Genomic DNA, 20525 nt, shown 5'->3' with positions numbered 1-20525 from the left:
CTAGTGTACTACAAATGAATCAAAAAACCATGCAACCTTTTGTGCACAAGATCAGACAAAAGAACAGTAGACACAAAAAGAAGACATCCTTGCAGCTCATTAAATGTAAAAGCATTTTATATAAAAACAGACATTCAGTCATCTCACAACATCAGCAGTTAATGCTACACATTGAGGTATCTATGAAATTATTCTCTTTTTTCTCATTATTGAAAAGACACTTTAAAAATACAGTGACATATCAAAATGTACCCATGTCAGACTAGACAATTTGGCAAACATATAGATTGTTAACCACAAATGGTGTAGTGTTTGTTAAATAGAAATACATAACATTATTCTTTGTACCAAAGACAAAAAAATAAACACCCTCTTAAGCTACACCACGAATTCATGTGTGTTTAAAGTCAGGAGAACAGTGCAGAAGGCTAGTGTCATCACTGATAGGTACAGGACTGCAGGTAGTTTAACTTGCCAAGTAAATGCACATATTATAAATGTCAGTTGAGGCAAAGAAATACAAGCAGTGTTGATAATAAATTAATGTGTCGGCTAAAAATAACAGACAAGGCAGAACTCGGTACACCTATTAAGACACCCTACTGCTCCTTTCTGTCACTACCACTGCTCCACATTGTCCATATAGTCTTCCATGGTGCTATTCTCATCCAGATCCCACCAGTCTGGGAGTAACACGCTGTCCTCTGCCGCATTCTCCCTCTGTTGTTCCTCAGTTACAACAGACCGGCTGTTGGTCATACGTGGTGGTTCTGTGGGCCTCGGCTGCCTCCCCTGCTTTGTTGCGAGCCTTCCACGGAGCCGCCTCCTCTCCTGTTGACGCCTCTCCCTGGCCTGCCTGCGCTCCTGCTGCCTCGCCACCTGGAAACGCTGCAGAAAAAGGTCACGGGCATACTCATACAGCTCTACGTCCCATCGGTTTAGTTGGCGGATTCTGCGTTGTGTGTCTGAAGGCACATCAACACTGGAGGCACGTGTGCCATTGAGTTGTGTGAATGGTGAGATAAACTCCAAGTTAAAGGTTCGTTCAAACAGATACTGCGTCTTGCGTTGGTACTCTGTCAGCCCAAAGAAGGCCATGCCTCGTAGGTTACGTTTAGCACTCTCCAGAAGGACTGCCCAGCGCTCATCCTCACTCATTACAGAGACATTGTAGCACCCCACCAGGCTCAGGTCAGCCAACATGCGGGTCTGCCGGTTGTTGGCCAGGTTGTAGGGGCAGTCCATGAACTCTTGCAGGGAGCAACCTGACCAGTCATCTCCCGAATAGCATGTTGGCAGCTCTGACAGTGTTGGTGAACGGCCCTCACACACATGTAAGGAGGCCTTCCAGGTTGCTCCACGCTGCACGTGACGCCATTCGCTCAAGTAGCGTGATACTGGGTCCCTTAGGATGGTTATATAATAATAGTTCCTACTGGAGAGAAAAAATATAATCTTAGCTTTATAATACTAATCAAGAGTCCATATCTTTATTGTTAGTAGTGCTGCAACTATTTTGTGTTACATCATCATAAAGTATGCAGTATTTTGACTTGTTTGCTTTGGCATGCACTAAAACATGTGTACAGTCATGTTTAATTATAGTTTAACTACTAAATTATACTGTCTGTGGAGATTTCTTGCAATATTTGTACAAATGTTACAACCGAATTTTAACCAGATTATGACCTAGTGCACTGCTGAATCATCCTTATGATGATTTACGCAGTATTCATGATTGATAGTGTGATTACCTACCTGGGCAAGTTCTTGGGAGCTTCTCGTGAGTCCATGCGTGACGGGACACAGCTGGTCAGCTCAGTCCAGTCCGCATGCAGGCCGCAGCTCCAGCCGGTGGAGAAACGGGAGAAGAGCCATGTCTCCTTTTTACCTGGCCGGAAACAGGTACACTTCTTTTGACCTGCATGGCACTCGCACGGCCTCTCAAGCTGAATATTGCGCACCAGGTGTCGTCCAAACGTCGTGCCACCCGTCTTCTGAATGTGCAGAAAAACTATAACATCGTCTCCTTTGATGTTAAAGTCTACGACACGGTTTAAATCTTCTTTGGTGAAGTTGAAGCGAGGGACAAAGCGCGCCAGAGCGCCGTCCTCTGCGATGTATGGGTCTTTCAGGAGCCCGTCTTGGCGTTCGCTGCCACCGCGTCGGGAACCAGTTGCACTACCGACGTTAAACCAGGAACCCAGCTGGTGTAGCATCTGGCACTCTGATCTGCTCGGGCACACGTACTGGATCATGATGACGCCGAAGAGCAACACCATCAGCAGGACGATCAGAAGCCGGTGATGGCTGCTATTGTTGGATTTCTCATCCATCTCCCCGGGACGGACAGAGACTCATCACTCAGGCGGTCCGGACCCCTTCCTCGGCTGGGGGCCTGTAGTGTGTATGCGGCTGCCCAATAATGCGAAAACAATAACAATGCGACTGTTAGCCAGCCACCGTTAGCCAGCCACCGTGTCGACTGTCAGAAATCACACTGTACCTTACTGTGTTTTTAAGTATTGAAAACATCTGGGCGCCCCTGTTTCACTTGAAGAAGGCCGGTCATCCTGCCATCAGGTTTGGTTAGCTGCACAAAGGGATAATCTTTTTTACAGCAGTAAATCCGCGTCTTCCGCGGCCATCGATTCTTGACCTTTCTTCCCAGCAGCCACCGCGCTCACAGTGGGAGTGGATGGTACGTCACCGTGGAACGTCCCAATCCAGGCCCGTGGAGTTGTGGCTACACATTAGTGACGCTTTGTCACGCTGTGTGTTTGTTAAAGGGTGACAATTTGAACAAAACATACATGAAATACTAATTTATGGTCATGGTAATTTATCAGTAAATCCATATGCAAGGATGATCAAGTTTCATCGCCGAAATAGCTCAGTTGGGAGAGCGTCAGACTGAAGATCTGAAGGTCCCTGGTTCAATCCCGGGTTTCGGCAAATTTTACAACAGCTCAAACTTGAGCCGACGGGGTGTATGTATGGCCCCAACTGAAGTTAAACTGAACTGCTCAAATTATACCAAAGTTCTAAGAGGTGTGGTTGTATTATCATATGGAATGATGATAATCCGGATAGTCCAGGACTACTCTTATGTTAATTTGTACTTATTGTTCATTCTGTAGCTCTTTGTTGTGGATTTGGCCCTCTGTGGTGTTTTATCAGTTGACTGGGGGGCAGGGGGAGTAGAGAAGAAAGGAATCTCACTCAGCCCCACCCCACATTCCTCTTTACTAAACTGTGGCAGTCACATCATACCCCGTAGATTTAACAGTTACTTAAAATACAGTGTGTGTGTGTTTTGTTCCCTAGTGAAAGCCTCCAGCTTAGACCACAGCAGTGTGACTTTATCTGCTGATGGTCGGCATTGATCAGACCCCTGATTAGATGAGATGATCTGTACAATCGATCTGTCTCTGCAGGGTGATCAAATCCCACTCCTGTGCACGATGATTGAACAGACATCAGTGACGTCGCCAAAGCTGCGTCATGGAGGAATTTGTAGGAATTTGATCGTTTGTGTAGCAAGATATATCACTCCAGCTCCCTCTCATTATGTCGTTAGAGTCTATGTCTGCTGTTCATCAATTGTAATGATAAGTGTAGAGATCTGCCGGATGTGAAAAAAAATATTATAATATATTATAATAATAGCAGAGGAGACATCAAAAACCACTCCAACTTTGACAGCCTGGCGTGCGGAAACGATTCGTAATTGGAAAATTTTGAATACAAGTTTGATAGAGCAGCATCTAATGAGCGTTTTAAGACTAAACTGGAGTCTGTAGCTTCAAATTTGTCGGAGGAAATACATTTGGCAGATGACCCTCTTTGAAGGGCTCTCTCATAGACTCCAATGTTAAAAGTGACACCGAAATTGCTTCATATTTGAAAAATTATATATTTTTTTAAAAAAACCTCTAAGTTGACCCGGTATGTCCTCTGTGAGATGAACATTTTGATAACTGAATGGCCTAAATCGGTCAATGTATGCTGAAGATACGCTGCGCCAAAAAACGTACGGAAGAATAAGAAGAAAGAGGGTGAAGAACAATAGAACAACAATTGCCTAGCAACGGCAATCAAACTAATCATATAATTTATAATTATACTTGAGGAAACTACTACTGCAGATATCAGTCTTTATTTTGTAACTTCACAGCATTCGTAAATGTAGATTATTATAGTTTATGTATGTCTTTGACAGTGGTGAATGTTGGTTGGTTTCTAGAATTTGAAAAGGAGTGAGCGCTCTGTGTCTCCGCCCCTTCTCTGGTTGTGTAACGGTCTGACTGCGGAGCGGCGACTCGGTCCACGCCCTGGTACTTTAAATACCCACCAGTGCCGAGTGTGTTAACCGGGGGAAGTCACGGCGATGTTCTGGTAAAACTGTGGTTCCGCTGCGTGAACACCAGACTCGCAAAGTTTTCGCCATTTGTTGTTGTTGTAACATGGAGCTGGACCGGCGGCTGCTGCTGGCCCACTGTGCGGCTCACGCCCTGTCGATCGTGGCGGGGTTGCTGGTGGTCGTCCCGATGGCTCTCAACGGATCCGCTTTTAAAGGCCGCTGTGCCCTCTTCTCTACGGGCTACTGGAGGACCGAGGACGGGGCCGAGCCCGCGGCACAGCCGGGAGAAATGTCCCACCTGGTGGTGCAGCAGTGGGGTCCGCCGGCTGCATGCCAGTTCGCCACGTTTGTGGGTATTTTCACGGTGCTGTACGGGGCTGCGCAGGGGTGGAGGTACCTCTTCTATCTGCACGGCCGACATGACGAGTGAGTCCACTGAAACGTACACAGACACTGTGAACATTAGGCTGTCAACACTACTGCAGCAGCATTAGCTGGACTGTAGGAAGCATCAGCTGTTGCAGAAGTTTATTATGCAATTAAATAGCCACATCTACAATATATCTGCTCCTATGGATCCAAATCTACTGTATACGTGCAGAAATACATTATGCATCCCAGTGGGTGTTAAAGCTCCAGAGACTGATTTGGCAATGGACTGAAAATAGAACACATAAATCAATAAATACATTTGATCAAGTGAGTTGCTCATAATTCTTTAGAAGTTAAGGTTAATAAAGTTAATTCTTGTTTATCCACAGCTAACTAAGAGTCCAAAACAAATTGGTTGAGACATAAGTCATACACAAAAATAAACACAATTTAAAAAATAAAAACAGTTTCAGGACAGGACACATTATAATCTTTTGATTTTAATATTTATCTATTTTTAATAACTAATCAATGTGTTGGCTGTCGTGCCTAAAGGCTGCCTGTGATGTTTGTTTCTGCACAGCACCCTGTTTTCATCCTTCCTCACAGTCCTGCTGAGCGTGTGCGTGCTCTTCCTGTCCGGAGGGGCCAGCGTCCTCCTGTCCCTAGGATTCAGCTCCTGGTGTGACACAGTGACCAACGACAACACACGGCCGTACAGGTGCGTCACTCCAGGATAGACTTGTTGGTATTGTTTTTTTGCGAAGCTTCCTGCACCCTGGTGTTTGTGTTAGGAGTTCACACAGTGATGTGACCTGATGTTTTTGTTTGTATTCAGCTGTGCTAAGTCGCAGTCTGTCCCGCTGTACCTGGATGTGGACACTTCGTCTTTCTACACAGAGCTCAGTCTGGCACAGGTAGGTGCACAAAACACACACACACACACATTGTGCACAAAAGTGGCACACATTAACTCAGCCTCTGTTTCAAGAGAGAATTTCTCCATGAGTTCTTTTTCTCTGTAATTCGAGGTAGATTTAAGCTGTTATAATATTACACATTATGTTTTTGAAATAAATGATGGTGGGAACTGAGAGGCCCTCGTATGTCAGGTTTAATGACAACATGCTGAGATTCACTGGTGTCGCTTCACCTCTGTGTCCTCAGGCATCTCTGTGGTGTGTGACGGCTCTGTGGCTGGCTCAGTCCATCCTGGCCTTCCTGCGGCTCTACCACTCTCACAGCCAGCACATCAGTGGACCTTGTCTGCCCCGAGAGAAGGAGCTGCTGCTGGGACACAGCCCGTCTGACAGTGGCTCGCCCTCACCTCCACATCCTCCAGCAACACCCACCATCTTGGTCTAACCAAGAGGTAGTGATGTAAGGAGTCTCTGAGCTTACACCTCAGTTTGTTCACTATCACCACTGATAATGTTTCCTCTGCAGCTCTTACTACTCATCATCTTAAATAACAATCTAACCAATAAGTCACATTTATGTTCTTTTTATAAGTAAGTTATAAAACAAAGTATAGAAGTGTAGGAATAACAAAGCTATGAGATGATGACAACACTGAGGGAAAATATGTGTTGTATTGGCAGATAATGTTATATTCATTATCTTCAGATCCAGCAGTGTAATGTCACACTGTCCTCCATTTTTGTCTTAAAGAAAACTACATTTCAAGGTGCTTCTATTTAGATAACAAATTATTCTGGCTATTGCATGAAAAAAAATGTGTTTTCTAAATTGTGACTCAATTTCCTGTGCAGATAACTGGATTTAATCACCGTTAATTTGCAGCCTTTAAACCAAATTAATCATGAACATATTCCAGTTTCAGCTACATTATTTTATTTGCATAGGGAAATATGAAGAAAATGTATCTTAAAAAAGTATAAAACTTAGATCAGTGGTATAATTTCCTTTTAAAAACAGCAGTAAGTGTTGTTAAATGAGCTCTTAGGATTTTCAAAGGAAAGAAAAACTGAAGCCTCTGTCATTTGAGTGTAACCTCAGTACAACTACTGTACATGAGTACATTAATTTTTAAAGCAACTAGAGAAATTTGTAAAATGCTGTTAAAGATAAAATAACTTTGTAACAGTGGAGGAAGAGATGGGTTAATGGCTTTAAACTGTTGTCACACATCAACGCTGCACAGAACAGACAGCTGTTAGCAGACGTTAAACCGTACTTGTATCTGGGTTGTAACTCACTGGACACACATTTTACAGAGTAAATCAAACACAGATCAGAATGAACTAAACAGAAGTATTTGGTGATCTAATGCCCACAGTGTTATTTTTGTCCTTTCATCATGGTTTGTGAGTCAGTGCTTATATTTGTCACTGAAGACATTGCGAGCAGCCCCCCCCCCTTTTCTGGTTTTGCAGCCTGTTCTGGATATATATGTATAAGATGCATGGTTGTTTACATTTCTGCTGACATTTTGCACAGTCATGTCCTCATCAGGGAAAATACATGTTTGTTCTGAGTGTGATATTCAGATGTAGCACTGAGATGCTTTTATTGTGAAGCATGTGGTGAGAGTGTGACTGAGCCACCGTGTTCGAGAAAACAGGCTCACTGTGTGAGCATGACCTGAATGTTCTGTTGTGTAATGGTGAAATCGCTCGCTGACCGTCTCTCCGCTTGTGATGATTTTAATTATGATGCTGTTTGTGTGGACGCAGCTGCTGTCAGAAAGGCAGTGAAGCCGTCAGATCTCCTCAAATGATCCATTTGGAGTATATTCAGAATTTTTCATATTGAGAGAAATGTGTGTGGAGCCCAGGAGGGTCATTGAAGGGGGAAGAAGTTACTATCTTTATCATTTGTTTAGAAAAAATGATTAAAAGTTGTTAAAACTTTCTTCCTGTTATGTTTGACCAAAGCAGCCGCAATGACACACAAGCAGCGGAAGAAGAAATCTGAAGTAAAGAGAGATGAGTCAGCATCACAAACTGATTGTAATTTATGAAATGTTTTTGCATTTTAACTGACTGTTGGCCGGCTTTTTACCTCCTACACATACTTGTTCTTGTCCATATTTGTATTTTTGCATTTGTCTTGTTTTTAAATGAAATGCTGCCTTTATGAAAGATTGTTGTTATGATTTATTAAACATGAAGTACGTCTACATGTAAAAATACTGATTTATACGTTTCTTTTTTTTTGGTTTAACTACTTGATTATTGGTTTGGTCTAAATTGGCAGAAAATAGTAAAAATGCTTCAAAAATTGTAAAATTAAAAAATGTTTAGATCCGTTTTAAATTAAATTTAAAATATTTGTAATAAAAATGTGTAGTCATAAATAGCTTCTATTTAGGATAATGCGCCTCTGTATCATACACGGTGCTCTTTAACAGCTCAGAGCCAGTACCAGCTGTAGTACTCTTTCTTTTCGTTGGGTGGCGGTAAAGAGTCCTAAACATATCAACTCTACCACAATTCTATAGAAAGAAGAAGTAGAGAGCCAATCACATTTCAGGGCACCATATTGAATGTTGTTTTGAGTTCAACCACTGCTACTCCTTTACTCTAGTTTATTTATTTAGCATTTTTAAATTACGGAAGTAACAGAGAATAAATAGACAGCCTGTTGATATTTACGCGGTTACGATGAGGCTAACGGACATTAAAAAGTTAAAAGTGGCAGAGCTGCGGTCCAGACTTAGAGAACTGGGGTTGGACACCAGAGGACTGAAGGCTGAGCTGGTGGGCAGGCTGTGGTCTTTGTCATCAGAGACAGGATTGAGTGAGGAAGACGGTGAAGAAGAGGTGAAACTACAAAATGTCAACTCAACGACGGAGACAGGAGTCCTTCAAGTTGCGCCCTCATCACCGCCGACAGCAGCTGGTGTTCCTGCGCGATCCGAAGCAGACCGAGAGTTCACAGACAGTGCCACACAAACAGAGACCGGTCCGCCAGCTGTACAGCCGGGCTCTGGGTTTGTCGGTGTCTGCCACCCTGGAAGTGGAGCAGGAGGAGAGTTGGAGAGTCGGAAGCAATCTGCAGGCAGTCCTGAAGAGGAGAGGAGGGATCCGTTTGCAGAGGACACGGGCAGAGGAAGAGCTTTCTACGAGTTCAAAGAGGAAATACGATACAAAAGGTTGTGATGTGCTGCATCTTCAGTTTACATCACACCCGTACAGAGAGGTCAAACGAGGACATGCGTCTGTAGAGACATCACAAATAATGACTTGCACACATTGTGAATCTATTTATATTGACCAAGTGTGGTGTTGTGTTTCAGAGCCAAATCACCACAGTCCCTACTGCAGAGAGAGGAGGCAGAGGAGCAAGATGAAGATAAAGTCAGATTAGATCCACGTGAGTCGTGTTTTTCTAAAAACCTTTCTGAACGCATACCATTTCTTATGAATATTCCCAGAATATTTGGCTTGTGTATGTAACAGCTGTGTAGAGACACTTTGAATCCCCGAGTCTCATTTGGCTTGTGGTTTTTGGATCAGATGGCTCTCATCTCCACTTTGAGGTGGGTCCTGATGGGTCCTGTGGGCAGCCACGGTTCTGGGCTCAGTCCCCTCTGCTGTGGTCAGGCTGCAGGCTCACCCATGGAGTGCAGCAGGGCAGGGTGGGCTTTGAGGTGAGACTGGAAAGGAGGCTGGCGATGACACAGCTAGACAGCCAACAAGTCAGGGAGTCGTATGGTCTGAGGGTGGGCTGGTCAGTGTCTGGGACTTCTCTGCTGCTGGGTAAGTGTTAGCAGCGTTCAGTCCTTTTGTCAGAGTTATTAAAACAACTTTTGTGGAGATGTTTATGTTTCTTTTCCCTCTGATTTAAATACAAGGTGAGGAGGAACTGTCTTTTGCGTATGATGGGCACGGTAAAAAAGTGTCAGGTGGAAAGGAAGACACGTTTGGAGAACCTTTCTCAGAGGGAGACATCATTGGCTGTTATGCTGTGAGTTCCTCTTACTCTTGGACATTTTGTTTTGACAGAGCTGATGGAAGTTTTTTCTCATTTATACTGTGTGTACAGTCTTTTTTCCCAGATGGTGCTGTTGAGCTGTCTTTTCAAAAGAACAGCCGTTCTATGGGTGTGGCTTTTTCCCTGAACACCTTTGTACTGAATGGCCGTGCCCTGTTCCCCCACGTCCTCTGTAAGAGCTGTTCGGTCAGAGTGCACCTGGACCCCACAGCTGCTCCATGGTACCCTGGCCCTCCAGGGTTTACACCAATAGCAGCTCTCCCTGTAGGACAGAGGGTGCGGGCCACATCAGCTCCTACCTCCAGAGCACAGTGTGAGGTGAGAGATTTTAAGTAGGATCAACACACAGTTACATCTAGTCAAAAGAGTCTCATGATGACTGTACTGGAAAATTAGAATCCATATTCTAGGAACCATGAATATCAACAGAACTTTTTTGAATCCAAGGTGGTGGAAAAAGACCTTGTTTGGTTTTTTAACATTACATCTTTGTCTCTGTCAGGTGGTTCTGATGGTTGGTCTGCCTGGTTGTGGGAAGACCCTCTGGGCCAGGACCCACATGAAGCAACACCCAGAGAAACAGTATAGGCTGCTGGGAACAGAGGAGCTACTCACATGCATGATTGTCAGTATAAATTAAACCTCCAGGCTTCTCTTTACATTAACATTCAAAGACTGACCAGGTGATCTGAAATATTAAACCTGTATGTTTGTGCAGAGTGGTGGACAGAGGGACAGCAGGCTGCAGCAGGCGTCTCAGTGTCTCACTGCTTTGATCAAAGTGGCTGCTGAGACTCCTGCTAACTACATCCTTGACCAGGTAGCTCCTCATTACTGTATCTAATGTTACTGCATATATATAACAAAAAATCAGTTACAGTAGAACCTCCACAAAATGTTTACAGTTATTTTACTGTATTTCTTTTGTTTTTAGTGCAACATCCTCTTCTCTGCCCGCCGTCACAAGCTGCAGCTGTTCTCAGGTTTCCGGCGGCGGGTGGTGGTGGTCTTCCCCTCAGCAGACGAATGGACAAGACGACTATCACAGCACCAGATGCATGATGGGAACCACATCCCTGAAACCGCCCTGCTCAAGCTCCAAGGTGCGAGACAAAATGTGTTTCACTTTTAAGCTGAGTGACACATGTCCAGAAACACTGCTGAAAAAGAGTTGTGGGCAGCCATGTGGAGGTCTTAGAGGAGCCAGTACATACTTGAGCCCCTGTTAGAGCTGACCAGTAACAAACTTCTGCACCTTGACTTCCATCTCTCCAGTGAGCTGCACTCTGCCGGAGCTGCAGGCTGAACCAATGGAGGAGATGCAGTACGTGGAGCTGCAGCAGGAACAAGCACAAATGTTCCTGCAGAGGTACAAAGAAGAGGCTCAGAGACTGTTGCCGCCTGTGTCCAGGCCAGAGAAGAAGAAATCCAGACTTCGCAGAAGGAGACCCCACCCTCACGGCCCTCCACCCTCACACAGGGTCCACTGGACTGGCTTTAAAGGTCAGCACTAGAAGCCATGGGTCTGATTTTTTTGGCACAGAATTTTAAGTTTAATCGGCTGATGTTTGTTTTCATCTTTATAGGTTGGAACATGACAAGACTCAACATTCAGTCATGGAGCCAGCAGTCACAATATGTAAGTATCGAGCAGCTGCACAGCCAGTGGAAAAAGAAGAATCCAGATACATTCAAGTAAAAGCAGGAGAAAGTCCAAGATTTCCCTGTGAAAATGTAGTGATGTACAAAGTAGGGAGAATTATTACATCTTTCTGTATCTGTATGACAGCTAAATAGACAAAAGGTAGCTTTTTAGAGTCCATGAGAAGTCAGGTCCAGTTTTACATTATGCTTGCTGCTGATAGTATAGTTAATGACCATGCTGTCCTTTTTTGTCATAATCATTTAAGTGGGACCTGCCTCATCACAACCAGGACTACTACTATGGGGGGGCACTAGTGGGAACCCTGGAGTGAAGAGGAAACATGCAGCCCAACTATCTGAATTTACAAGCATGACAATTCATCTACTGATGGTCAGTTCAATGACCGTCATCATAGTGCTGGGCGGTATGACCAAAATTCTATATCATGGTATTTTTATATTATTTTAACTGTTTCCGGTATTGACATGACGTGTTAACTGCATTGTTTGTGAGAAGAATTACTGCAGTAGAGAGGTGACCCTATTCCTATTATGAGGAGTTCTACACACACATTTCTGCTTCAGAACTTCCCCTGTCCATTTTCACCAACAACTCCACTAATACCTGTGCTCTGCTCCATGCGTGTGCAGCAGTGCAGCAATGAAAAACGTCCCCTGTGAAACAATTTTTTAAACACGCTGAGTTCCAGACATTTTTAGGCCATTTAAACTGGTGTTGCCAGTATATGAAAACTTCATATCATAACACAAAAAACACAGTTTTTAGGTGTGAACCGGTGTACCGCCCAGCCCTTCGTCATCAGCAAGTTTTATCTGAGGAGTATGTTGCACTCTCTGCCTTGCATCAATCAAAGACAACCAGTGTTGCAGTTTATAATAAAATTGTCACTTTTTATTCAAAATATTTCTATATAAAATTGTTTGTCTGTTCAGTGTAAAAACTATGAGAAATATACAGTATTCTGCCTGTCCTAACAACAGTTGTGCTCGTGTGATTATTTGGATTTACTTCTTGCTGCAGTTAGCTTTCGTCAGGTGTCACTGTCTGATAAAGCAGCACGGCTCCTTTAGCTGAAGGACACAGCTCCGACCACAGAGCGCTGCTCCTGTCCAGCTGCAGCACCTCCTGCATCACACAGAGTATGTCACAAACTAGCCTCAAACGTGTCTTCATTGTGTGATTAGGTTTATACAGACTACTGACCATTCTGCTGAGGAAGACCACATCTGTGGACTCGTGGGCCTCTGGCCCTCCTTTCCAGTACAACTTTGACACTTGATCAGAAGTCAGTGAACAACTAAGGACACACAGATTTAACAAATGCCAGATTATTTACTAACAAAAATATTCCGGAGTTCATTCAGCATTTCAGATCACATAACCTACTGTACAGATATAAATATATATACTGAACTGAGTGGACATCGTATATCATATACCTAATCATACAGTGACACAATGGACTGTCATTAAGAGAACTATTCATATAAACAGAGTTTTTTCTGATACATCTCTGTGCTCATCCATTGATTCATTTGATACAGGTGATATTTAATCCTGACTGCTGACTGGTTCCTTCATTTCAATGACTGATTCCACTGCAGAGAGAACAGTGCTGCAGTTTGGTGTAGAGTAAAATGAAACAGTACCTGACATAGAACTCTGCACTTGGTCTTCCAGCACTGGTGTGATTCAGGGCAACACCCATCAGGACAGGCGCTCCGAGGGTGCTCAGGGGAATATTTACCTGGACACACATTTCAGTTTATACAGAATCTGTAAAGTTAATTAATTGTTATTAGTATTAGATGTCATGATAACAGGGGTACACCCTGGACCAGTCTACCACAGGGCCAAAAATATATGTCCAATTTCTGATGTTTGATAGATAGAATAATGACATAAATTGGTCAAAAAAAAAAAAAAATCAGCCATGCAGTGGGGGCTCACTGGGAATTTGTCTTATTCAGTGCTGATAAGGCAGTTGTTTCCATCCTTTAAAATTGTAAGCATTTTAAACTTTTTATTTATGTTTCTCATTCCAAGCAGCTAGTTGTTGTACATGTGACATTGGCCCTTAGGAGTTACACTCCAAATCTAAAATAGCACCGGCACACACACTCTTTGTTTAAAACCTCACCTCATCTCTGATCTCTGCACACACAGAGGAGAACAGCTCTGAGACAACAGCCTCCGGCCTCTGCTCCATCATTACCACAGTGATCTGGTCCTCACCTGCTGCCTGACCCAGGCGCTCACACACCACCTGTAGAAGGCAGAAGATATCAGTAACACACAGAGCAGGTCTATGACACTTAACTGTATTTAGTCACCTTTGGCTCTGGATGGCCTCCGGGAATGTCCAGAAGCCCACCTGCCTCTGCCACTTTCTGGCTTCTTCTGATAAACACCACCTGCCCATCATGTGTACACAGTACAGCACCCACACCCAGAGGCTGAGCCAGCAGTGCCAGAGGATCACTGAACTCTGCCTCTCCACGCTGACGGAGCTCTGCCACACTGCGTGACCAGTTTGTTCCCAGGTAGTCCTTGTAGCATGTGAGGCCAAGTCTGAGAGTCAACAGTGACCCAGAGGAGTGTGATGGAATGTCAGATGTAATGTTCTTCTTGCAGTCACACTTGGAGGAAGCTGCATCTTCTGTCTGATTTAAACACCTGTTGGTGACACATACACCTCTGTCCTGGTCCTCAGCGCAGTCATATGACAGGTCATGGGAGGAATTAGTGGAGTGTGGATGTTTTGGTGAAGCCAGGCAGAAAGAATGCAGCCTGAATTTGGCTGCATTAAAAAGCCAAGGTTCCTTGGACACCCGCTCAGTCCACACTTCGTCTATGTGTTGCTCGAGAGCTGGATCTGTCCGCCTGTTAAATCTGAGGAAAACACACACCTTGAGCTGATGACTGTGCCACAGCAATGCATGTTTGAACACCTGAGTACCTGTCGGAAAGCTCCACTTGTACACGAGACTCCTGCAGCCCACGCCAGTGTGCACAGTGCAGCAGCACAGACACCTCAGGGTCCATCACTTCTGATTTACTTTGCTCCTCAGTCACTTGATTTTGGTGTGTCCTTTAGAGAAATGTAATCAGTCGAAATGCATTTGCTAAGAAAGAGCTGATCTTTCAAATATCAGATTGATTTATATTTTGGTTAACGTTATGTGATTTAGTTTTTTCTTCTTTAAAGTTACATGTCTTCAGCTTTCTTTCTGTGGCATCTTTGAAAATAGCCTAAACGTAGACTAAAATCCACGATACTGAATGATACTAAGGATATAGATTGCTAGTATTAAAACATGTACATATGATTTATTTAACAAATAGGGCTAAGTTACAACTAGCAACTTCCGACACGAACAGCTTTTAATGATGCTGGGGTGAGCACCAACCTCCGACATACACAGCTTCCTTTAAAGCCCTAAAAATACAGTAATAACTCTTTTAAAAGCCTAAATCATGTCCAAGCTTTGTTTATCTTACCTTCCGAGGTAGAAATACCAGTTTAAACAGCACAGCACAGTTTCTTTCTCTTTTCTGCCTGATGGCTGATGAGACTCACTATCGCCACCTCGTGACCAGGAGTCTGAACAGCAGGTGCAACACTGTCATCGAAAATACTTCACCAACACAGCTAAATTAACGTGCACTATTTTAAGGTCAATAAATTCGTTTATTAACGGTTGAAACTGGAATAGTTTTACCGCAGCTAGTGAAGTTTTAGGCATAACATGCTGCATGTTTACAGGGGGGCGTTAGATGGTCTAGCTGCCCAGAATCACAGCAAACTTCCGGTCACAATCAAAACAAATATAGTACTCAATAGACCACCACATCAAACACTTATTTTGTAATCATAATTGTTATTCTACATTCGTATAATTTATTGTCTGTCTGTCAGTTACGTTCAGACATATCAGTGTCACATTAACGTTAGAGCATTAGGATTTTATTTTGAAGGCGGATGGTCTTGTTTTCCGGTTCAGTTCAAGGTAGCTTAACATGCTGCCCACTTGCTTTGTTACGACACAGAGTTTATACGGGTATGTCACCTTTTCTTGTACAAGTTCTAAATGTATTCATGTTGTCAGTAACGCATAGTCTCGTGTTTTATCTTTTATCTTTAAGGGTTTAAAACCGTGCATGCTAGCAAGCTAACAGATGCAGACAATGTTGTTGGGCGCATAAAGTTAGCCCTGGCTAGCATTAGCTTGTACAACAAGGGAAACATAATGTTCCAGTGGAAACTCAAAAGGTCTGTCCCGTTTTACTGGACAGTCTTGTACATTTACTCACGTCTAAGTCCAGTAGTTTCTCCAAGAAGTCTAGTTAGCTTTGAAAGAACCCATGTCAATTCAAAACATTGTGTAAATATTATATAAATTCCTAAAAACAAAGCTACACTGAATCAGAGTATATGTTGTGTCATACTGTTGAGCATCAGAGGTCCTGTTGTATGGTGATGTGTATTGATTGATTGATCTTCCAAAAATATTTCCCTCACCTCGTCCTGTGTCCTGTTGTACTCCTAGGTCACATGTCCACAGATGAGGCTGCTGACACTGCATTTACAATAGAATTCACTTTAAAAGGTAAAGACACTGTCAGGATATTTGAGGTTAAATGCTGGATTGCTTGTAGTTTACTACATGGATGATTGCAGTCCAGTCATTCATGTAATCTGTTTACAGCCATTATTGTGTTCTGGGAGTAAATCATGCATTGTGACAATCCCGCATTTAACAAAAGCTTATTCAGCAATTAGCCTCTGACCATTGTTGTAAAAGAGTTGTGTAAGTTTCTAAACAAAATTTTCAAAAATGTACAAAGTCTATTATCAATTTTTGTCTGTCCCTATAACTTTCATTGCATACATTTCAACAGTAGAAAAGAAAACGCCACATCTTGTTTTTCACTAGAAACTGTTAAAGGATTTGGAGTCTGCCCTCTCAGAAAATGGTATTTTGCTTCTTATTAATGATGTTAACATTTATTCTCTCTATACAGGCCAAGTTTTAGGAACCTCAGAATCTTCCCATCATGCAGGTAGATGCTCAGCTGCGTCTTTGTCAGAGTTGCCTGTGGTGCTGCAGGAATGGAGTGCGGCTGCTCTCCCAGAGCTATGCACACAGGTATAGTTTGTTTATATGTGTGTGTTTGGGTTGTGTTTAACCAGAATTATAGGAAACAGTTTGCTGATTGTGTCTGTGTTCTCTGTATTTTTACAGAAAATCTGTGAGCTACTATGAGCTCCTGGGAGTCAAATCCGATGCCACCTTGGAGGAAATTAAAAACGCATTTTTTGATAAATCTAAGAAGGTAATAACTCATTTATGTGTCTGACCACATGAGGGCAGCCTTTTACAACATTGTTTGTATTTGGTAGCTGTTCCCACACTGTTTGCTTTCATGTTGTTGCTCCCTGTGTAAATAAGTATGGACATGTGTATTTACCTTGTGGTTCTGGCATAATTGGGGGGTCAAACTTAAGGAAAAATACTGTGGTTGTAAAGTGTAAACCATACAAAAGAATATTTCTGTGTGTTTGTTGCAGTAAATATACATGTCCAGATAATCACATGTCAAAGCATGGTTTGGTCAGTAGACCTCATTACTGAATGTGGCACTTTAATCACGCAGCTGCACCCAGACAGTGACCCGTCCAACCCTGCGCTGCACAGCCAATTTGTGGAGCTGAACGAGGCCTACAGGGTCCTGAGCAAGGAGCTGAGCAGGAAGGAGTATGACTTTAAAGTTCGACATCCCTACAGTGGGGGCCCGGGTTTTAGTTCTACCTCCAGTCACACCAGCTACAGAACCAGGTGTGGATTCACACACTGAACTTCCATCACTTTATCATGTTGTTATGTGCATTACATAAAAAAACAGTTACCAAAACAAATCCCAAGTTTTAGGTGTTGTAAGGAAACAAATGAATGAGAGGTTCTTTGTATTTAACACATTTTTAACACCAATCACGGTTTTTTTGTCATAAGTTTACCAGTTTACCAAAAGAACTCCTGTAGCTGGAATGGGATTGGTGGTATAAACAGTGGTTTCACCTGTTTCAGAAACAAGCAGCATAAAATAGAGTCTACGTAGTGGCGTTATGTTAGATCCTCATTCCTGCAGTCTGTTTCTCACCAGTCATGGTCATTCTTTTATTTTCCATCAGTACAAATGCAGAGGACAATGCTCAGTACTGGGAGCAGTTTCGTCAGGCTCACACTCAGAACATGACTGCAGAAAATCAGCAGAAAAGGAGCAGAAGAAACATCCACTTGGTGGCTTACTGTGTTGTCGCCATGATGCTCAGCCTTGGAGCTCACTTTGTCTTCTTCAGGTAGAAAACTCTCATACATATTTAGCAGTTTGTAAACTCACTTTGTGAAGCATTGTTTGTTTTGTTCTTGAATACTTTTCACTCTGCTAACATAAATATTGTTTCCTGAAACCTCTCGCGCTCGTGAGTTTTCTTTGCTGCTCATTCAGAACCAGATGAATGAGATACTTTGCGGTCCTGTCTCTGTGCCATGTGTGTTGGTACAACCTCACAACTTGTGGCCGTGTATTTGTTTTCACACACTGACTCTGTGCCACTTCTGTTTGTTGGGATTCACTTGTCGTCTGTTATAACAGCTGTACAAACTCATAAATATGACTGAGTATACAGAGAGCCTGCTGACCACCAACTTCTGTGGTTAAGCAAATGGTTTCTAACACAAGTGTTTCTCCAATCCTTCCAGGAAACTTGAAGAAGTTCACAATAACTTCATGGATGAGAAGGATCGAGTCATCACAGAAATTTATAATGAAGCCAAAAAAAGGGCCAAGTAAGTGACACTTAGTGACACATTTAGCTGCTAATGTTAAATGTTTTTGACTTGTTTTGTGATGCTTTTTGCTGAGTCTGAGGGCATCCTGTGTGTGGTTTTTAGGGTCAACGGTTTTAAGAAACAAACTGAAATCCTCCGGCAGAAACATGCTGAGTTTCAGGAGAAATACAGATTTCGCAACAGTGGCGAGGACAAATGAGGAGAGCCTCATGCTGTGATGGTGGGGTTTGGACTGCCAGCAGGTGGAAGACTGGGTGTATTAGTTTTTCTCTTCTATTTTTAAACATGTTTCTGCAGCCATATTTATCCTCATATGTGATCCTAATATCTGCAGAGCATGTGCGTGGGTGGTGGATTGCTGAGCTGTATACATGACTGGACTGGTCTGTTACAGGTGGTGTAGAGTGACTGTCAAAGGGAGCCGTACTCAACACTGAACTCCTTCCTATGGACTCACAGGAACTTGTTGTTTGATTCTTCTGTTAATGTTGTACAGCATACAGGACTCATGGTGAACTCAGGCCCGATGAGATACACTCTTGTTAACACCAATACGTGTTCTGGTGCTAAGAGAAGCTGATTGGTTAATGAATGTCTTTGGGTGCACATGAGGACGTCCCGCCATGTTCTCTTGAGTTTGATAAAGCTCAGACTGTTCAAGGCTTTTATTCAGTTGAAACATTCAATGACCACTGTATGACTTGAAAAAAGTGCCACAGTCTAATTTATTTATGGTCAAACTATTTTAATTTTATTGGAATATAAACATGTATAAAGTCTAACATTCATCGTTAGAAGCCAACATTTAACATTTTGCCTCCAGTTTTTTCAGATATTAGAGAGTGTTCTTCTTCATCTGTGTTTGCCTTATCTGTTCCCCAGGAGGGAAGTCAGAGAAAAATGATTAAAAGATCAACTTTTTCTCATCAGTCATTACTTCCTGTTTGCTTTGTCTCTCATTCACATGTCTTGTGGTTTGGATTTAGGGATACAACAACAGCAGAAGTTTGTAGTGACATAGTTATCTCCCCCAGCTTCAGAATACCAACTTTATTTTCTGTTACATAACCAGTTGGAACGTGTGAAAAAGAATTTATGCTTCTAACAAATCATGTGTTGTGCAAATCCTGCAGTATTGTGTTTGTCATCACATGAACACCCTGAATCTGGGTTCATCCAAGATACACAATATCTGTTTACTTACAACGTTGTGAAAGACTGTAGGAGGTTGAAGTGAAACAATAAAGCACTAATTCTGTGCTCATAAAAAAAAAAAACTAACCTTCAGTGGCCGAAGAGGAGATGTTACACTTTTCCCTCTCTTGTCTTCTTGTCACCAGTGGCCCCTTTTCAGAGACGTCAGCAGGAGATAACATACTGTGTCCCCGCATAGCTCTCAGACACCCTCACCCTCATGTGGCGTGTGAGTGCACTGTCATAACCCAAACACACCATAATGACTGATATTCTGGTGTCGGCATGCCTTCACACACACGCACGGAGATGGAGACTCATGGGAGAGTTAGTGGCTAAAATGCAATGAATCCAGCTTTAATTGAGTTTTATCTTTAGTTTAATGAGCTGCAGAGAAAACTGTGTCAGTGCTCTGAAATAATCCTCAGACTTCGACAACCTGATGTTTTACTTGGAAAAACAATAATAAGTGATGGACGAAGAAATCATTCACTGTTCAGTGATAGAATGACTTTCACATCAATCCGCCATGTTTTATTTTACACAGTGTAATCCAGTCCAGTGGCAGACTCACTTTGTGTTCTGTGTCAAATGTCTAACAGACACCACAAAGATGGACACACGTCCTGACATCACATGATCAATAACTAATTTGTCATTTTACTATTAAAAAAATTATAGACAAGGTGTAAATGAAGCATTAATCATGGCTTCATTCTATTTAGCTGCTTCCATTTCAGGGGTCTGCCGTCATGGTTTACCCGCAGGACAGAACCGATGTTATTAGTGACATTGTCTCCATAGTGACAATAATGACAATATGAAGAGTTTTGATTTTCAATCTCCCTGCCAGCAATAAAACTTGAGTGGCTGGAAGCTTTTTGTTCTAGAGAAGCTAATCAAATGTTAATATAGACTTATAAGGCATGTTAATTTAGAGCTATAAATCTTCACATTGCTTGTCCACAGCTGAGTCTTTAAGCCAATGAAAAATATGGCATTAAAAATGGCCTAACTGATGCTCAGGAGTTACCTGTTATCATTCACTGAGTCCAATTATTGTTCGTGCTTTAATAGTGTGATATGAATATAAAAATCTGTGTATATTTTGTCTGCA

General features: G+C 42.7%; 5 protein-coding genes and 1 non-coding gene across 12 annotated transcripts; 4 read left to right on the top strand and 2 right to left on the bottom strand.

The window, feature by feature from the left end:
* Positions 1–257: 257 nt before the first annotated feature.
* On the bottom strand, positions 258–2669 carry hs6st2 (heparan sulfate 6-O-sulfotransferase 2). 3 transcript variants are annotated; one of them, XM_028415975.1, is made up of 3 exons: positions 2507–2669; positions 1759–2415; positions 258–1435 (listed from the first exon to the last, which is right to left on the bottom strand). In XM_028415975.1, exons 2-3 carry the CDS (start codon positions 2334–2336, stop codon positions 619–621), a joined length of 1395 nt encoding a protein of 464 aa, XP_028271776.1. In that variant the 5' UTR covers positions 2337–2415; positions 2507–2669; the 3' UTR covers positions 258–618. The 3 variants fall into 3 exon arrangements, with proteins under 3 accessions (XP_028271776.1, XP_028271777.1, XP_028271778.1); XM_028415976.1 differs by having other exon boundaries at positions 2512–2669; XM_028415977.1 differs by having other exon boundaries at positions 258–1432; positions 1759–2669.
* Positions 2670–2882: 213 nt separating this feature from the next.
* Positions 2883–2955, top strand: trnaf-gaa (transfer RNA phenylalanine (anticodon GAA)). The gene has a single exon. It is a non-coding gene; the product is annotated as a tRNA-Phe (tRNA).
* A 1340-nt stretch (positions 2956–4295) lies between these two features.
* LOC114442644 (transmembrane protein 179-like) lies at positions 4296–7870 on the top strand. Its single transcript, XM_028416395.1, has 4 exons — positions 4296–4789; positions 5319–5456; positions 5574–5652; positions 5903–7870. Exons 1-4 carry the CDS (start codon positions 4467–4469, stop codon positions 6098–6100), a joined length of 738 nt encoding a protein of 245 aa, XP_028272196.1. The 5' UTR covers positions 4296–4466; the 3' UTR covers positions 6101–7870.
* Positions 7871–8244: 374 nt separating this feature from the next.
* Positions 8245–12207, top strand: LOC114442711 (heterogeneous nuclear ribonucleoprotein U-like protein 2). Its single transcript, XM_028416486.1, has 11 exons — positions 8245–8852; positions 8997–9073; positions 9217–9459; positions 9555–9667; positions 9746–10012; positions 10197–10319; positions 10413–10514; positions 10629–10797; positions 10970–11197; positions 11281–11333; positions 11605–12207. Exons 1-11 carry the CDS (start codon positions 8362–8364, stop codon positions 11668–11670), a joined length of 1932 nt encoding a protein of 643 aa, XP_028272287.1. The 5' UTR covers positions 8245–8361; the 3' UTR covers positions 11671–12207.
* A 64-nt stretch (positions 12208–12271) lies between these two features.
* Positions 12272–14923, bottom strand: LOC114442351 (uridine diphosphate glucose pyrophosphatase-like). Its single transcript, XM_028415814.1, has 7 exons — positions 14862–14923; positions 14320–14451; positions 13694–14252; positions 13501–13626; positions 13010–13107; positions 12564–12657; positions 12272–12485 (listed from the first exon to the last, which is right to left on the bottom strand). The coding sequence occupies exons 2-7, from the start codon at positions 14403–14405 to the stop codon at positions 12381–12383; spliced, it is 1068 nt and encodes a 355-aa protein (XP_028271615.1). The 5' UTR covers positions 14406–14451; positions 14862–14923; the 3' UTR covers positions 12272–12380.
* Positions 14924–15363: 440 nt separating this feature from the next.
* On the top strand, positions 15364–19150 carry LOC114442353 (dnaJ homolog subfamily C member 4-like). Of its 5 annotated transcripts, none has more exons than XR_003671337.1 (9): positions 15364–15421; positions 15911–15970; positions 16386–16510; positions 16607–16697; positions 17019–17200; positions 17554–17721; positions 18125–18211; positions 18317–18470; positions 18609–19150. XR_003671337.1 is itself a non-coding variant. In XM_028415818.1 (9 exons), the coding sequence occupies exons 3-8, from the start codon at positions 16419–16421 to the stop codon at positions 18411–18413; spliced, it is 717 nt and encodes a 238-aa protein (XP_028271619.1). In that variant the 5' UTR covers positions 15364–15421; positions 15911–15970; positions 16386–16418; the 3' UTR covers positions 18414–18456; positions 18609–19150. The 5 variants fall into 5 exon arrangements, 3 of the variants coding, with proteins under 3 accessions (XP_028271619.1, XP_028271618.1, XP_028271617.1); XR_003671336.1 differs by having other exon boundaries at positions 18549–19150; XM_028415818.1 differs by having other exon boundaries at positions 18317–18456.
* Positions 19151–20525: the final 1375 nt, after the last annotated feature.

The sequence above is a fragment of the Parambassis ranga genome, chromosome 10 (assembly GCF_900634625.1).
Source record: "Parambassis ranga chromosome 10, fParRan2.1, whole genome shotgun sequence".
Lineage (NCBI taxonomy): Eukaryota > Metazoa > Chordata > Actinopteri > Ambassidae > Parambassis > Parambassis ranga.
This window is presented reverse-complemented; position numbering and strand designations above follow the sequence as displayed.

Excerpts from the sequence above, each read along its gene's own strand:
- hs6st2 (XM_028415975.1), bottom strand. The coding sequence starts at position 2,336 with ATGGATGAGAAATCCAACAATAGCAGCCATCACCGGCTTCTGATCGTC. Across the intron at positions 1,436-1,758 it reads GCTCCCAAGAACTTGCCCAG|TAGGAACTATTATTATATAA; the intron begins GTAGGTAATCAC and ends TTTTCTCTCCAG.
- LOC114442644 (XM_028416395.1), top strand. The coding sequence starts at position 4,467 with ATGGAGCTGGACCGGCGGCTGCTGCTGGCCCACTGTGCGGCTCACGCC. Across the intron at positions 4,790-5,318 it reads CTGCACGGCCGACATGACGA|CACCCTGTTTTCATCCTTCC; the intron begins GTGAGTCCACTG and ends GTTTCTGCACAG. Across the intron at positions 5,457-5,573 it reads GACAACACACGGCCGTACAG|CTGTGCTAAGTCGCAGTCTG; the intron begins GTGCGTCACTCC and ends GTTTGTATTCAG.
- LOC114442711 (XM_028416486.1), top strand. The coding sequence starts at position 8,362 with ATGAGGCTAACGGACATTAAAAAGTTAAAAGTGGCAGAGCTGCGGTCC. Across the intron at positions 9,668-9,745 it reads ACATCATTGGCTGTTATGCT|TCTTTTTTCCCAGATGGTGC; the intron begins GTGAGTTCCTCT and ends CTGTGTGTACAG. Across the intron at positions 11,334-11,604 it reads GGAGCCAGCAGTCACAATAT|TGGGACCTGCCTCATCACAA; the intron begins GTAAGTATCGAG and ends TAATCATTTAAG.
- LOC114442351 (XM_028415814.1), bottom strand. The coding sequence starts at position 14,405 with ATGGACCCTGAGGTGTCTGTGCTGCTGCACTGTGCACACTGGCGTGGG. Across the intron at positions 14,253-14,319 it reads CAAGTGGAGCTTTCCGACAG|ATTTAACAGGCGGACAGATC; the intron begins GTACTCAGGTGT and ends TGTTTTCCTCAG. Across the intron at positions 12,486-12,563 it reads TGGTCTTCCTCAGCAGAATG|GAGGTGCTGCAGCTGGACAG; the intron begins GTCAGTAGTCTG and ends TGTGTGATGCAG.
- LOC114442353 (XM_028415818.1), top strand. The coding sequence starts at position 16,419 with ATGCAGGTAGATGCTCAGCTGCGTCTTTGTCAGAGTTGCCTGTGGTGC. Across the intron at positions 16,511-16,606 it reads TCCCAGAGCTATGCACACAG|AAAATCTGTGAGCTACTATG; the intron begins GTATAGTTTGTT and ends GTATTTTTACAG. Across the intron at positions 18,212-18,316 it reads GAAGCCAAAAAAAGGGCCAA|GGTCAACGGTTTTAAGAAAC; the intron begins GTAAGTGACACT and ends TGTGGTTTTTAG.